Raw genomic sequence first — 16,392 nt, 5'->3', positions numbered from 1 at the left:
TTTGGTCTGAGACAGTATGACCACTCCTATGATTTTATGACCAACTGTGATGTCTGCATCTCCTCCATAGGCATCTAGATTTTGTCAGATGAATTGCATCCACTATGTGCCAAAAATGAGACCCAGACAGGAACTAGTGTGTGCTCTGCCAAAGTGTATTGTAAATAAATGGAAAATACTATGCCTACAAATGGTGCTGTAGCTGGTTGAGATCAGAAATCAGTCTTGTGCAAGTCCTTTTACATGGCTGTACAGTACAGTAAAAATGAGGTGCAGTGTGGTTCATTATCTTATCTATGCCATGAGTTGCATTTTCTGGAGTTGGATCATAAATAGCGAAGGGAAAGCCCTTGCTTATCGGTTTATTTATTTTGCCATCCCAGCATCCCCAAACGTTAAGCACTGCTGCCCATCCACCCCGCCACATACTTCCAGCATTTAAGCAGACTTCATCAGAGCGAGACTCGCGGGCCCTGGCAAAGCAAGCTGCCTGCCTTTCTGAGTAACCCGGGGCCAAAAGAGGGAAATTTGAAAATCAAGGGGAAGAAATAGTCCAGCCCCGTCGCAGTAAAAGACAACGGCGGCGATGCGCTTTCCTCCGCGGCCCCGGGTCCCGTCTCCTGCCGCGCCAGGGGGTTGCGGCGCGTCTGCTCGGCCCCGCCGGGCGGCGGCCCCGGGGTGGGGCGGCCCCGGGGCGGGGGGCGGCGCCGGGCCGGGCCGGGCCGGGCCGGGCTGGGGCGGCGGGGCTGGGGCTGGCGCCGGCGGGAGCGGCGCGGCGCGGCCATGGGGAAGCTGCTGGCGGCGGTTCTCGTCGGGATAGCGGCGGCGCTGGTCGGGGAGCGGCTGCTGGCTTTCCGGTGAGCCCGCGGGGCGCAGCCGGGCTCGGGGGCCGGGGGGCCGCGCCGCCGCCGCCGCCCTGCCCGCCCGCAGGAGGTGTGTGTGTGGGGGTGCGAGCTGCCCCGGGGCCGGCGGGGCCTCGTGGACCCCCGAGGCGGGCGGCCGGTGCCCCGCTTGCCGCGGGGGCGGCTGCGGGTGGCGGCGCGCAGCTGCATTGCCGAAACCGGCGTCTGCGGCTTCGCCCCCGGTGGCGGCGGGCGGCCGGACGCTGAGAGGAAGCCCCACCGCCAGAACCGCCCGCGCTGCCTCCCTCCCTCCGAGGCCGCGGCCCGGGGCGGCCCGCAGGCGGTGAGGTTTCCCCGGGCAGGGCACGCGCTTCGCGGCCGCCAGTCGCGCAGCTGGGGCGCGCGGCGCTGCGGCCCCTGGGCGCTGCGGGCCCGGAGAGGCGCGTGCGAGCGCCGGCCCCGGGGCGCCTCGCGCGCTGGGAACGAGCAAACGCCTAGCTGGTGACTTCAGGCCGAGGAACAACATCCAGCTGATCAGGGGGATGCAGTTACAATAGCTAATTACAGAAGGGGGCCTGTACTCGTGGGACCGAAATACCCCGTACAGGTGCGTTTGCACCACGTCCACCTAACGGCAGGGCCGGCGTCGGCCGCTGCGGTGGCACCGAGACCCTCCTGCTGCCGACACACGTGCAGTGTGGGCAGCCTGGTAAAGGAGAGTCTCCATTGCCCAGGGTGCCTGCAGCTCTCCGTGGCTTGTTTCCCCCTGTTTTTTTTCTGCATTTTCAGCAAGCTGCAGCATAGCAGCAGGCCGTAAGGCTGTGGTGGCTTTGTAAACATACAACTTCAGATAACAACCTACTCTAAATTGGCTTTTTGGAGCCCTGGGAGGAGAAAGTGTGGGGTGGTGTTATTAATTCCTACCAGACCTCTCTGTTCCCAGCCTCCACCCAGGCAGCAGGACTCCAGCAAAGGCTCTTTTTGAGTGTGGTTTGTTGTCTCTAAAAGCTATGATACGAGAATCCCCAAACTGCTTAAAAGATAATAAGACCAGAGGAGTTATTACAAGTCTTCAGGACTCTAGAAAAGGCAGATACCTTATTTACATGCTCTACTACTGGGTTTGACTATAGTAATAGTTCTTGGTCATGCAAATTCTTTGAAAAACAGGACTGGATATAACTGACTATATTCTCAGGTGTGTTAATCATTAGAGGTATTAAATTCCATGTTTTCTTCTTGTAGTTGAATTTCTGAAATCCTTAGCAAGTAAAGTTCTTGTGTGTCACTGGCTGAAGTTACACTGAACTATGCCACCGACTTCTTAAAGTTTCTAGCTCTTTTCTGAAGACCCTCTCTAACCTGTAAAACTTGAAAGCAAATAATACTGTATTACTGTTTTCTCAGACAATTTACATATGTGACATTACTGTTCATATATGTATGTGTATTTATATACATATATAAACAGCCAGTGTTATCACTTTGTAACACGCTGTATTAACAAGGCTTGGCTACTGTGTGTAAAACAGCAGTGTGCTTCAGGAAAGATTGTGGCCGTTTGAGGAGCAAAAATTGGGAGCAAAAAAGAAAAATAAGAGAGTGTGTTTCTCAGTCCCACCAGGGAAAAAAGGAAAGATCTGGGACTGGTTAGTCTGGAGAAGAGGAAACGGAGAGCGAGACTTTGAATACGTAAGAGGTTGCTGCTCAAAGAAAAGCAGTGCCTGTTCCTTGGGTCTTGGGAAGGAGAATGGGAGGCAGTGGACTTAGGGTAACAGACTGGGTGGGAAAAGGTCCCGTCCACTGGCATTGCACCAAGTGGCAGAATTCCTGCTTTTTTTGAAGTTGCATCTGCTGCAGTGTGCAGATCTGATGTACTTTTAGTAAGGACGGTTCGCTGTCTAGGCCATCTGGCTGAGAAGCTGAGGCTGCCCGAGCTAGATAAACTGACACATTTGGAAAGAGCCTCTCTGTACGCCGCAGGCTTGTGACCGGCGTCCTTTCGAATTACTCTCATTCCAGCTCACGAAGTGTTTCCCTGGGAACGCCGTCGGGATGTTGCCGTCGCTCGCTGACAGCTGGCTGAGCCCCTGCTGTCCTGGTGCTGCGGCGGCTGCTGATGGCTCTGTAAAATCTGATGCAAAGAGGAGAGGGAAAAGTCCCAAGGCAGCAGCAGCGGTAGCGTAGGGCATGGCCACCCCAGCCAGCGCGGCACGGAGAGTTGAAGTTGACTCCTTTCCCTTGCTCTCCTCTGCCTTTTTTGTCCCCCCCCCTTTTCCCCTATTTTCCTTGCCTTATGTTAAGAACTGATGGCTTCTATGTGGCAATGATACAGTACTGAATCAATTTAGAAATCATAAATAAGGCAATTAAAAGAATGCAAGACTTAAATACTATAATGGTGCTCGGCTGCACTGCACATTTCTCATGCCACAGACTGATTTTGCTGTTCAGTTTATGCCTAAAACTATAACAAAAGCATGGCTAGATTTTGCTACAGGGTCTTTAAATACAGAATTCCTTATCCTTTTAGCAAGTACGTCCTCAAAATGCATTCATGATAGTGATGCAAAAAAGTAGAATACATTAGTTTTAAAGCTTTCTTTTGGAAAAAAAATCTGCTTGACATTTTTATGCTTGATGTAAGCACAAGTATTTGCTTTTGGTGCTGGGGACCACATGGTCAAATACAGCAGTCCTGGTACTGAGGTGACTTTCATACAGTTTCATACACATCCCTTAAGGGAGGAGAGGGAGAAATAGGAATTAATATGTAGATGCTCATGTATATCTGCTAGATACTTGGCTCTGTCTGCATCATACCTGCTTCTGGTCCAGCAGCACTTGCCCACATCTAGTATTCAGGGGTGCCATAAGCACAGCTGAAGGATGATGCTATGGGTGGGAAGCTGGAGAGAAGACGAAGGAAATGGGTAATTGCTGAAAATCATCATACCAGGTACTACTTGTCATTAGGAAATGAGTAGTCCTCCCTTGCAACAGTACTCTTGCTAAATCTGAATGTAGAATAAGTAATGAAGAAAATGCAACGACTGGTGACCTAGTCACTAAAAATGGCCAGTGGGATGCAGTAAAATGTTGCCCTCTCCTCATCTGAAAAATTGGACCTAACTGCAGAGTGCTACTGTATTTAGGCAGCTGAGACCCGAAGAAAAAGTGTGGCTGATTATGTCATTTTGTCGTGTGTTTTAGCTGTGGTGGGTGACATAAAAGTCACGAAAACTTGTTCCTGAAGCTCATGAGCAAAGTCAAGTTCATGAAGCTGTTCAGTCTAGGAGAATCAACCTCTGAAAGCGTGTAACCACTGCAGTGATTTGGAGCAATTGCTGCTGTCAGTACTGGGTTTTGCTTATGTGGTATTTTGCAGCTGATACGTTGCTGGGATGTGGTAAGCAATAAAGCTAAAACAAAGATACGCTGGAAGTGTTACTTGTTTTAAAGCTGCCTGTGTGCGGTTAACTCTGCGCTCTCTGCTCGCAGGAGGAGACTCAACGCTACGCGGGAAGTGGACCCGGTAGAGCTCCCGAACTGCCGGCTCATTAAAGGCATTGGTAGGTGCTCGACGGGACACGGTCCACTGCTTTTGTCCAGTCTTAATTTAAAACCGGTTGCTAAAGCCAGCTTCTGAGCCCGATCCTGGAAATAAAATGTTAATTTAGCTTTCAAAAATGTCTTGTTACTTGGACCGTTAGAAGCAGCAGGTGGAAGATTATGCTGAAAAACTAGCTATTTCGGTGTGAGAGCTTTTGTCTTTGGCATTTAACATTGCTGTCCCTTTTCTTGCAAATCAGTGCTTGGCAAACGTTTCCCCTTCGCTAAGCCGCCTAGGGAATGACTTGCCTTTTGGAGGAGGGAGCGCCCGCTCTCGAGGCAGGTGCCGGGAGGCGGCCGTCAGCCGGTGCAGGAGCTGGGCGAGGGCGGACGCTTTCGGGGAAGAGCGCGGGCGCGGGCGGCCGAGGAGATGCTGCTGGGGCCGGCCGGCTCGGCGCCGGCCTGGATTGCCTCCCCTGCAGCCCCACTTCGTGCAGATTTTGGAGAGGGCTTGTGCCACGCTGCGCCCCAAAGCTCAGCGCCGTTGCACAATTTAACGTTGAGGCCGCGAAGACCAAGAGGTCGTATTTGTGACCGCAGTCCGGTTTGTGAAAAGGTGTAACAGAGTGGTTGAAATGCTGCCTTTGTACTTAAGGTCATGCATTTAAAACCAGGGAATTTTTATCTGTGTTTTTTTTTTCTCCCTTTAGTATAACTACAGTATCATATTGATAGCTTTAAACACGCGGTGTGTCTCCACTCTCCTCAAATTCTATTTTTTAAGCTTAATAGAGGCTTAATAACTGGGTTACTTTCCCCCTTAGTGTTTCGGAAATGTCTGTGCTCTGTGGAAATTTGCATGGAGTTTGCATGCATTAAAAAAAAAAAAAAAAAAGCTGTGGATGAGGGTTAACAGCCTTGCCTTGGAGATATAACAGCCTTGCTGAGTCATAACGTTGGTTTTGTAAATCTTACCTCTTCCTTGTTTCAGGAATTGGAAGTCTTTGTGAAATCAAATTACAGCAATGAATGAACAAATGTATGCAGTATTCCTTTGCCTGGGGCTATGCATAGAATAAGTCTTTAGAAATCACACTTGAAGAATTCTAGCCTGAGTTTACTCACCCAAGGCTCAGGATAATGCCTGTTTGATGATGATTCATATAAAAATCATTTTTGAGTGATTCTTCCAAGAACATCACTATTTCCGTCTTTACAAGAGTTTGCAAAAATGCTTGTTCTGTTAAGGAAAGAAGGAAAGCTGAAAAATGCAAGTATAGTTCTGCTTAATTTCCAACCAAAATGATGAACAACATCTTGTTTTTGGTTCCGTGAAGATTAGGCGAATTCTGCTTTGCTCAGAGGTTGCAGCTGATCAATTTACAAAGTTTTGTTTCTGCTTCTCACTTTGCTGCTCTGTCGCTGTCCCTTCACATGGAGCTGGGCACCTTGCCTTGGGTTCAGGCTGTCATCTGCTGGGTTTAGGAAAAGGTGAAATGAAGAAGCTAACTATGTGGGTCTGATGCTGCAAAAATAGAGGTAACAAAGGATGGTTGCAATGTAAAAAGTTTCCATCTGCCCCCAACTGTCTTCCAAAACCCACTTAATATGACCGGGGACAGGTTGTGTTACTAAGGGAGCCTGGGGAGCCCTAGCACCTAGGGGCTGCCTGAGTAATGCAATTCAAACCGCAGGTTTCACTGTGCTCAGATCTGTAAGGTTGCTCATGTGAGTCACTGTAGCTATGTAAGGTATCTTTCTACATGTGTCTCTTGGTCCTCCTGGGCCTTTTTCCTTTAAAAATTGATGATAAAACTGAATAAACATTGTCTTTTGTTTTAAGCATTGAAATAATCCTACTGGTCTCTGAAGTGGGGCATAGGTAATGAGCTGAATCAACTCTGCACCAAATAATTTTAAACTACCCATTCGGTATGTAGAAAAACACAGAGCATCTGGTGCAGTCTATTGTAATTATGTTAAAAGCAATGCATCAGTAGTAATGGAACCAAACCCAGAGTAAACAGAAAAATTCTCTAGTGGACCCCTATTTTTGTGCACAATTTCCTTCTTTCTTTCTTTCTTTCTCTCTCTCTCTTTTAAAGACTTTGATCTGTTCTGCTTTTCAAATATTGTGCAATATAAGCACAGCTGCAAACATTGAACAAAGTGATAAAAAAAATGTACTTTGTCCTAAATCTTATCCGCAAATATGTAGAAAATTCTGTATTTGTTGAATAAATAGTATCTTCTGAATTTTATGGTACCTTAATCATGTTAGTGGTTTATAATAAATTAACCGCATGTCCTGAAGTAATTCCCTAAGTTCAAGAAGCTGCTATAGAAATTTCTGTAAATACTTGTGTCTTAGAAAAATGCATGGGATATAGATAGGGAATTCACTTGCTTTGGGGCATGAAATCCATTTTTTTTATTGTTAGGTGCCTCTGCAGAACAATTCATACTATGATAAAACAGAGAATAGTAAGATATAAATTTTCTAGCATAAACAGTGATATTTTTCTTGGTGTCTTTAATTTTCGGGGTTTTTTTTTAAACCTACCTATTCAGCTAGCTCAGTGGACAAACTGGGTTGGGTGGTTCAATTGAATATAAAACGTAGGTAGCTTTCAGAGGCCTCCTAAATAAGTTGCTAGCTCTCTGGTCTCAGGCAGCCCCGTGCCAGAGCGGGTGCCCTGGGGAGGCCTGTATAACGCTTTGCCGCCGCCGTCTCGGCAGCGGTGGCCCGGCAGGATCAAGCTGAGTAGGCATTGCCTTGCTTGCAAATGCAAAACGCAGAGCGCTGCTTTTGCTCCTTTTTACGCAGACTCGGACCGAGCTGGGAAATGGCCAAAATCGTGCTTTGCTGTGCACGTTCTTTTTGAGCAGCAGGGCGTAGTTCAGTGCCGGGCTCTCTTACCTCCATCGTAACGTCCGTCGCACACTGGTGCTTTTTAGCTGCCCGCTCCCGGGTAGCTTTCCCATCCCTCTGCTTGGCAGCCTCGTTCGGCAGAGGGAAACGGTTATATCTCACTCGATTTGTTCGCTCTCCGCGTGCTGCACCAGGCCTATGCCACCACGGTGGCCGAGCCTCTCCAAACATATTTCCATTCTTATCTGTGCCAGAGTCCCGCAAAGAGGGGGGAATTGCCACCAGCCTCATTTTATAAAGGAAGGTAGGCTGAGTCCAAGTGTTTCGGGGTGCTTCTAAATGTTTCAAGCCTCCTGCCTGAGCCCAGTCAAAACTCAGTAGCCAAACACAGAAGTAAGATACTGATATATTTTAAAGCTCTTGGGCAGCCCCTGGATGAATTACAGCTCGGCTGGACTCATGCCAGGACGAGTAGGAGTTATGGAGCAGCAAAGGAGAAGCCCGAGGGTTTGGCAGGCGCTGTCCCCCGGCAGCGGGCTGCGCAGGTAGACGAGCTTCTCCATCATCCTGCCTTTAAGGGCTTTGCTGTCTGGAGGTCCAAAACCACGGCTGTGCAACCAGCTCCTGGCAGCTTCCTTCTCCACAGGCGGTGGATTTGGGATTGCCATGCCAGCATGTCTCCACATGACTTGGGGAATCACCAGCTTATGGCAGGCTCCTGAGGTCTTCCTTGGTACAGAGTTACTGCTGGCACCCACCATACAGAGAGGTGGGGAAGCCTAGGTGGAAAAGCTCTTGCCTCATTAAATAAAACCTGCAGCACATGTTCCTCCTGAAGCAGAAGCTCTCAGGTGGGTTTAATATAGCCATTTTCTGGAAAAAAGCTTATCTGGAAATCTGGCTGTGGTTTGGAGAAAAGTGGGGAGGCTTCTTGGAGAAGCTATGAAAACGCAGGCTGGCAAACATACTTGAGCACTGGACTAAATACTCTGTGGAGAGTACTTGTTCACAGTCTAAAATTACTTAGTGTTCTTACTAAAGGGTTTTGTTTTTTTTCTAATGGGGAGAAATATCATAGGAACTGGCAGAATTGGAAATGATTACTCACAGTTAAACACGTGGTCTAAATATTGGCCCTCTTAGTCTTTAAAGATACGGTAGTTCTACTGTCCTTTGAGAGCTTTAACTAAATATTTGGCTATCCATCTTAATGAAGTGTCCCAGCTCCGCCGCAGGGAGCAGCGTGTGAAATTCTCCCGGGCTGCGTTATGTAAGCGTACGGGCCGAGTCTGGTCCTGAAAACCGCTCCGTCGAAAGCGGGCGCTAAGTAGTTGCTGCAGAACATCATAACTGTCAGAAATGAGTGAGTCATCCCGCGTGGCCGCGACCCGCGAGCCCGGGGAGTGCAGCGCTGGCAGAGGAGCTTTCCGAGCTCAGGGCACCTTGTGTCTGTGGCCGGGCTGGGAGGAGAAGCAAGAAGTGAGCTGGAATGTTCTAGGTGACCCTGCTTGAGCAGGGGGTTGGACTAGATGATCTCCAGAGGTCCCTTCCAACCTCGCTGATTCGGTGATTCTGTGAAATGCCGTTGCATAGTACGGAGCATTAAAGGCCAAAGCTGGCGGCGGCGGGGGGAGCTTTACCTATCGCTTTTAATAATTACTGCAGCCACTGCTGCTTTCTCCACTGCGCTTTATCAGTTGTGCCGTCATACCGGAAAGGAGCGCTTGTGAGAGCTGGAGATGCACACAGCAGAAGGTTGTTCAGCCGGGAATGCTTAACATCTTCTGAAAAAAAACTGTTTGCCTTTGCAGAAAGGGGTTCAGAAGACATCGACATACTCCCTGATGGGCTGGCCTTCATTAGCTCCGTAAGTGTCTGCGCTTCTCGCTGGGCTCGGCTGGCCTGCTTTGGTGTCCTGGTTTAGTGACAGAGTGCTGGTACAGGTTGCCTGGAGAAGTTGTGGCATCTCCTTCTTTGGAGATCTTCAAAACCCACCTGGACATGATCCTGTCTAACATGCTCTAGGTGACCCTGCTTGAGCAGGGGGGTTGGACTAGATGATCTCCAGAGGTCCCTCCCAACTTCAACCATTCTGTGATTCTGTGGTTTGTTACCTACAGAAGCAATAGATGGAAATTGCCAGATGGACTATTTTCCTACAAGTGTGGCTCCTGAGGAATAGCGCAGGCCTGAGTCAGCTTTGTTGGCATTTCCATTTCCTCCTCTTAGAGCAAGTGTATTTTTCAACTTAGAAGTGGTGGTGCTGGTGGTGGTAGTGGTGGCTCTAATACGTGTATCCTATTGCACTTGCTCATCTCCCCATGTAGCCTTGTATTTCTCTCATGCTGCTTACTTGAAATGTTGAAATGTCAAACCTCCCTCCTGTTAAAAATGAGTGTAAACTTTGTATCTTAAAAAGTCAGATTTTTGTGTGTTGACTTTGTTGTTCTTGTGGGATTTTGTTTGTTTTTTCCTTTAGGACTTAGGTTTTCAAGCTTTTCTTTGCAGTCAAGAGGGCTAGGAATTGCTTTCTAAAAGAAAAGCTGCTGTTTTCATTTACGTGCTTTAGAAACATCAAGAGAGCAATAAAGTTGGAAAGTTCACAACAGAAATCGTGAGCTGTCACACTGCTGCTCACTGTGGGTGTACTGTGCTTCTGTTGGATGCACCGAATGGTGCTGGACTTCCACTTTTCCCCCCAGAGTGATTGGTCAAAGAGTGATTTCAAAATACAGGGAGAGCCTGGGTAAAGGTGTTCCCTCGCGTGGCGTTGCAGCGCTGAAGTCGGCTGGGATGAGCCGTGCAGCCCGAAGCCGTAGGATCGCACGAGGCCTTGTGCAGGGCGAGGGGCTGGGGGGCAGCTGCAATCATTGCTACGGCATCGAAAGCCCGGGTGGGTTTCCGGTATCTTCCCACGCACATCAGTCCCTTCCCTGGTGCTGGAGCTCTGCTTGTCTAGCAGCTGGATCTCTCCAAGATGAGCCTGTAGCCTGCATTGGCAGAGGGTGAAGGCTTGTTAGGCTGCTTTGAGGAAGAAAGGAGGGATTTTGGCAGCGAGGCTTGGCCTGTATGCAGCTGCCTGCCTTGTTGCCCCATCCTTGCCCACCTCCCCAGGAAGGAGGTTGGCGCAGGGCGGTGGGGAAGACACCCAGTTGGTGGGTGGTTCTGGGTGCCCAGGAGCATGGCTCTCATTGCCTGGGTGCTGCTGGCATCGCTGCACTGTGAAGTGGGGTTCGCTGGGGAGAGCAGAGCCTGCTCCTCCTCTGCCTGCTTTGGGGCAGGAAGCCGGAGGAGATCCTGAGGTGTGCTTGCAAGCCTCAACTAAGTGTCACCATTTTCAGCCCTGTTGTGCTCCTTTTACCTTTCCCCCCTGGAACGATGATGTGCCATTTTGATTTTACAGGGTTTGAGATATCCAGGATTGCACAGCTTTGCATCAGACAAGCCAGGTGAAATATTTTTGATGGATTTGAATGAAGAAAATCCAAGAGCAATTGAACTGAGAATCAGCCGTGGGTTTGATCTGGCGTCGTTTAGCCCTCATGGGATCAGCACTTATATAGATGAAGGTAAAGAGAGCTTTCACTGGACGTGGCAGCGAATCTCACCCTAGAGAGTATGCAAGCAGACATCCCTCAATGCCTTGCATTGCACTCCCAATAGCCTGCACTTGGTGGGAGAAAAAAGGTTTTCAGGCAGAAAGGTGTTCTGTAATTTCAAAGGAGAGAAAACATAGAAAATGTTTCAAGTGCTGAAACCACCTCAAGTTTATTTTAGCCACCCACCTTTGTCTCACCCTTGAGCTCAAAGATTTTCAAGAGACGTGTGCTCCACCGCCCAGTAGTGACGGGAGGGTGGACTTCTGTTTCTAAAGGGTAAATTATAGACCCAGACTCTTGGGTGCTCTGTGGCCAAGACGTGAGGTGGCTAATATCCTCCCTGGAAGGCTACTGCCACCAATAATGGATACTTCATACTCTCCTTCCTTTCTCTTTCCCCTGTCCTTTCACTGAAGTTTTAGCATGGCCACCAGAAGGCCTCCTTCCCAGCCAGCGGTGGCTGTTGCATGCAACCAGGCACCGCAGTGAGCCTGACTGCAGCACCCGTCGGCTTGGGTGCAAAGGTGAAGCCCTGTTTTCTTCCTCCCTTGGCTGAAATCATAAACATCTAGTTTACACGGCAGTTCTCAGGAGAGAGAAAGGCCAAACAAATGGTGAGGATCTGGACTCGACTGCACTGGCATCCTGTTGTATGCAGTGGCAAATTTTTGGTGCTTCCTCCTTCTGCCTCTAAAAAGCCATGAGCTAAATGCACCAAAACCAACATGTGCTCTGTAATGAGGCTGCATCAGAGCTGTGGATGCTTAGAGATTGCAGCAATTACAGAGACCTAGTGACATTCAGCAATTTCCTTTCCTTTTTTTTTAAGATGATTCCGTGTACCTCTTCGTTGTGAATCATCCACATCAGAAGAGCACAGTAGAAGTGTTTAAATTTTCAGAAGATGACCGTTCTCTTGTACACCTGAAAACTATTCGACATGACCTTCTGCCAAGGTATTGGATCCAAATACAGTCTTCCCCCATCTAAGAATAGGCTTCTTTTGGTAAAAAACAAAGTAAGGTAATTTTATATTTAGGATAATATTAATAAGAAAGCTTTTCTCTTTCAGATGGCTTTCCTGTTTCTCTCATTGATTACTTCTTATCTGTGTAATCAAGTACTGTGTTTTTCCAATCTCTTTTGTGAATGAGAAATTTTAATAGTTGTGAAATTAGTGAATTACCTTGATTTGGCATCCTTTTCTCTTTCTCTCATGTAACTCAGTCTTGTTTCACTGTACGTAAGAATCTTCAGATGTTCTATTATCCTGATTTTGCTACAGTATAGAAAACATGTATATTTTTAGGTTTTCTTTTTTTGCTGCCTACAAAATTTTCTTGATCTATGCTGCTGCAAAGTGACTGCAATATGAAGGAGGCTTGAAAAGTTAAGTTGTCACAACTCCTAGCAATTCTCTGTTTTCCAGCTGTGTGTAATGAAGAGAGCAAAAGTCTCTGTGGGCTTGTAAACAGCTAGCCAAATAACTGATTAATGCCCCGTAGTCATCTTTAAGTCCGAGTGCTTTATAGTTCTGGCCCATGTAAAACAAAATGAAAGTAAAAATGGTCTAAATAACACAGTGTGTATCTGAAATGCCATCTGTAATTGCAGCACATTGTATCCCAGCTGGATTCTGGACAATCCTGCAAAACTTTTTCATAGCTGTCATATAATTCCTTTCTTATTTCTCTCTCTCTCTCTTTTTTTTTCTTAGTGTGAATGATTTAGTAGCTGTGGGACCAGACAGCTTCTATGCTACCAATGACCACTACTTCTTTGATTTCATCTTGATGTACTTGGAGATGTTCTTGGGTTTGACTTGGTCAAATGTTGTTTACTATAGTCCGAAAGAAGTTAAAGAAGTAGCAGCTGGGTTTTATTCAGCCAATGGAATTAACATTTCACCTGATGGAAAGTAAGTTTCTCCTTGCCTCTGACTCGGTTGAATCACACAAAAGAAACTTGAAATCGTAACTTGTGCATGTAGTTTCATTCCTCTGTGGTTAGTGTCTAAACTGGCTCGTGTAAAGCAAGGTGATACCTATAAAATGTAAGCAATAAGAAGTGCTTGTAGACCAAAAGTAAAATGTCTCTCACTCTAACTACAGGCAATGTTTTTTGCTTTATGTAGTATTTTATGTGCAGTAAGATCAAAGGTTGTTGTACTTTAATCAGCTGATAAAGAAGTTTGTATATATTGCTTGCAAGGACTAGTGGCCCAACATTATATCTGAAAGTGGGGAATACTCTACAGTCTTAAAGTCTATACGAGTGTATTAACTAGTTATGTGGTTTATACAGATGGTCTTTGAAAAGAAAAAGAAAGTGTATTTGTGTGCTTAATGATCCCAGGCCGTTTCAGAGTGTTGCAGTGGAGGAACTGGCACGGTATGCAACTACCTAAGTGCCTCAGCAGGTTGGCTTCATTTCGGCACCCTGTGGCCTCTGGGAATTTCTGTTGCCGTGTAAGAGCCACCGGCTGGAATTCCTCCTAGAAGGAGCTGGGCTTACGCATGGGGAACCGACTGGTTTTGGTATCTGCTTACTCATACACATTGCTAAGAGATGCTTTCTTTTGTAGGTACATCTATGTTGCAGATATATTTGATCATAATGTCCATGTTCTGGAAAAACATGCTAACTGGAATTTAACCCACGTGAAGGTAAGGTGCTGCGGTTTCAGAAAGGAGACATATGTGAAATGACAGGTTAGTCCCCGTGGATGCTTTGGATCCCCCTCGCTTGCATCTGATGTTGTGCTTTGCAACAGCCCTTGCCATGGTTTCCCCTTCCTGTGCTTCGGGTCTTTGGCCCTCACGCCAGTGACCAGCCAGGGATCCCAAGTGGGAGTCTCGTTCGGTCGGTGCAGGCAAAGCCGCAAAGCACAGAAATAAAGAGTCTGAACGCAGGTGCGAATGCAGCCACAGGGCAGAGCCTGGAGCAGCAGGCGGGTTTTGCGTGGTGTGGTGGACGGCAGAAAGGGTACGGTGAAAAAGAAAAATGGGAATAGTGAGAAACATTGCTTCAGGCAAATATGAGATGAAAATAAGGTAGTGTTATAATCAGCTTCCAGAACTTCTAATAGCTTTAATTTCTCTGTTTTTCCTGTTTTGGGTAGACGCTGCAGCTTGACACTCTAGTCGATAACTTATCTATTGACCCTCACACTGGAGACATCTGGACTGGATGTCACCCCAATGGAATGAAGCTGATCTACTACAGCCCTGAAAATCTGCCTGCCTCTGAGGTGTGTTTTGGGACACTTAAGTCTCTTGGATCTGTCTGTACCAGGAAGTTGCGTTGTTCAACCTGTCCTGGCATAACGTAACTGGTGCCTGACCAGCCTCTGTGAAAGCAAAGACCTCCCTCTCTCCCAGCTTCTAGCTTCTGGTCTCTCACGGAAAACTCCAGCAGTGTAAACCCAGCTAACAAACACCTAGTCAGCTACTTAGTAGACAACTGCGTAATTTCCATTTAGCACTTCAGTCCTCTCTCTGTGCAGCTGCGGCTGCACAATCAGGTTTTGATGAACAGTGTTAATTACTGAGCCCCGCACCTGTTTGCAAAACAAAAATACTGACCGAGCGCAAAGCAAAACCGGAAACGCTCTCCCTCTGAAGGTTTAGCTGTGCAAGTCTAGCTCAGCTGTCGGTGACGCTGTAATTCTTTTTTCCTTTTGAACTCCATGGGGTGCTTGCGTCATCGCACTCAGTTGTGCGTGCAGGTGGCTGGTCCATTTGATTTTAGTGTTATATTGACCTTTCCACAAGACACTTGAGAAAATGATCATTTTTAATAGCAGTAGATTCCTAACATCAGGCAGTTGTTTACTCTCTCTGGAAAAGATAAGAAAACAAGTAGATATTAGGCAACTTTTAGCCTGGAAAAAACGTGCACATTCCTGATGCTGGGGATGACTGCCTGCCTTAGTTGGATGGATTCTCTATTGCATAAATACTTTAAAAAACCAATGAAACAACAACAACAACAAATCCCACAACTCGGTCGTCTCGAACTATGCTTCACTGAAGCAGCACTGGTGGCCTTAGCGCAGGAGTCACTCGGTGAAACGACTGCACTTACTGGCAGCTAATCAGTCTAAATAATTAGTATAAATTAACGAGCTGATGCTCCATCCGTGGGAAGTTTTCACCCACAGCCGTCACTGTGGACATATTCTCCCGTCCACCCCCTTGCAGGTGCTGCGGATCCAGAACATCCTCTCGGAGACGCCCACAGTGACGCGCGTGTACGCCGAGAACGGCTCGGTGCTGCAGGGGAGCTCGGTGGCGGCGGTCTACGAGGGAAAGCTGCTCATCGGCACAGTGTTTCACAGAGCGCTGTACTGCAAGCTATAGCCCGGCCCGGGTGAGATTTGCTGCAGCCGAAAGGGTTTAATTCCATGTGAACTCGCATAGTTTCTGCTAAATTTGCTGATTGCAAGATTCTTCCAATTAACCAGAATCATGGGTCAGGCGTTTTAGCTTTCCGCTCCAAAAGGGAAATGAGATTTTTATGCAAGAGTAAAGGAAACAGAATGTCAGGTGAGACGTTAGAGCTTCTCTGTCCAAGGCAGGTAACTCGCTGTCAGCAGCAAAGGCTGAACTCGAAGTGCAAGCTGTGACTGCGAATAGCTGAAACTGCCAGACTTGGAATTACCTATCTATTGTGACTGGATTTCTGTTTATTTCTTGGAACAATTTGATTTTTTTAATGTGCAAATTGCTACCCACGTGCGTGATGCACTTTCCTGTCACTGATCCTGGGCCTTTCCCAGGGACTGAACTGCCGGCGGGTCTTTTCCTAAACCTTCCTGCCAGCTTCCCCGTACGCTTCAGGAACCAGAGGAAGGAGAATTAATGTTATTTCAGCCTCATTTCTTCTCTCTTCCCCTTTTAAGCCATTAAAATAGCTTAAATTTAAGTGTTTTAAAACATTAAAGATGTTACTTCAGTTTCATAAGCTTAATCCTACTGAGGAAAGAGGGGACATCACTTTGGCAATGGTTTCTTAGTGACTCTTCCAAAGGGAGCTTTAAAAAAGCCTTTTTCCTTGATGTGCATCTCCTTGATGAGATTGGAGTATTAAGTAAGTTATTTGTGATTAGCTAAAAAGCTTGCTTGGTAGCATTTGTTAAAAATTATTTTAGGCTCGTGACACTATTTGTTCAGAAATAAAAAGTGTCACATTCTAAAGCGTCAGGCGTTTAAAGCAGTGGTAGTGAGACAGCTAAAACACTGACTGGTTTACTGTGTGGTTGGATAAGTAGAAGGGCTGGCATCAGTGTTTGCCTCAGCAGTTGTTAGGAGTGACTGATGGCAAAACTAAAAGTTTCACATTTTCCAGTAACCTAAGCATCTTCAGATGAGTAAATCTACAAGTTGTTGGATTTTGTCACACATCTCCCACTTTTCTAATTGTTTCTGGCCATTCAGAAAATAAATAAAGACTGTGTTCACTGGTTACTGGCTTTGTTTCTGAACATTAATGAAACTATTCCTTGGGGGCTGCTTGTATGTGGAAG

At 47.1% G+C, this 16,392-nt stretch overlaps 1 protein-coding gene across 2 annotated transcripts; it reads left to right on the top strand.

The window, feature by feature from the left end:
- The first annotated feature begins 746 nt into the window (after window positions 1-746).
- On the top strand, window positions 747-16,333 carry LOC134136888 (serum paraoxonase/arylesterase 2). 2 transcript variants are annotated; one of them, XM_062569145.1, is made up of 9 exons: window positions 747-857; window positions 4,344-4,414; window positions 9,078-9,133; window positions 10,670-10,835; window positions 11,695-11,821; window positions 12,583-12,783; window positions 13,450-13,531; window positions 13,987-14,115; window positions 15,068-16,333. In XM_062569145.1, the coding sequence occupies exons 1-9, from the start codon at window positions 784-786 to the stop codon at window positions 15,224-15,226; spliced, it is 1,065 nt and encodes a 354-aa protein (XP_062425129.1). In that variant the 5' UTR covers window positions 747-783; the 3' UTR covers window positions 15,227-16,333. The 2 variants fall into 2 exon arrangements, with proteins under 2 accessions (XP_062425129.1, XP_062425130.1); XM_062569146.1 differs by lacking the exon at window positions 747-857 and adding an exon at window positions 4,084-4,251.
- Window positions 16,334-16,392: the final 59 nt, after the last annotated feature.

Source organism: Rhea pennata, chromosome 2 (genome assembly GCF_028389875.1).
Source record: "Rhea pennata isolate bPtePen1 chromosome 2, bPtePen1.pri, whole genome shotgun sequence".
Lineage (NCBI taxonomy): Eukaryota > Metazoa > Chordata > Aves > Rheiformes > Rheidae > Rhea > Rhea pennata.
The sequence above is the reverse complement of the archived record's forward strand: the minus strand, read 5'-3'. Positions and strand labels throughout refer to the sequence as shown.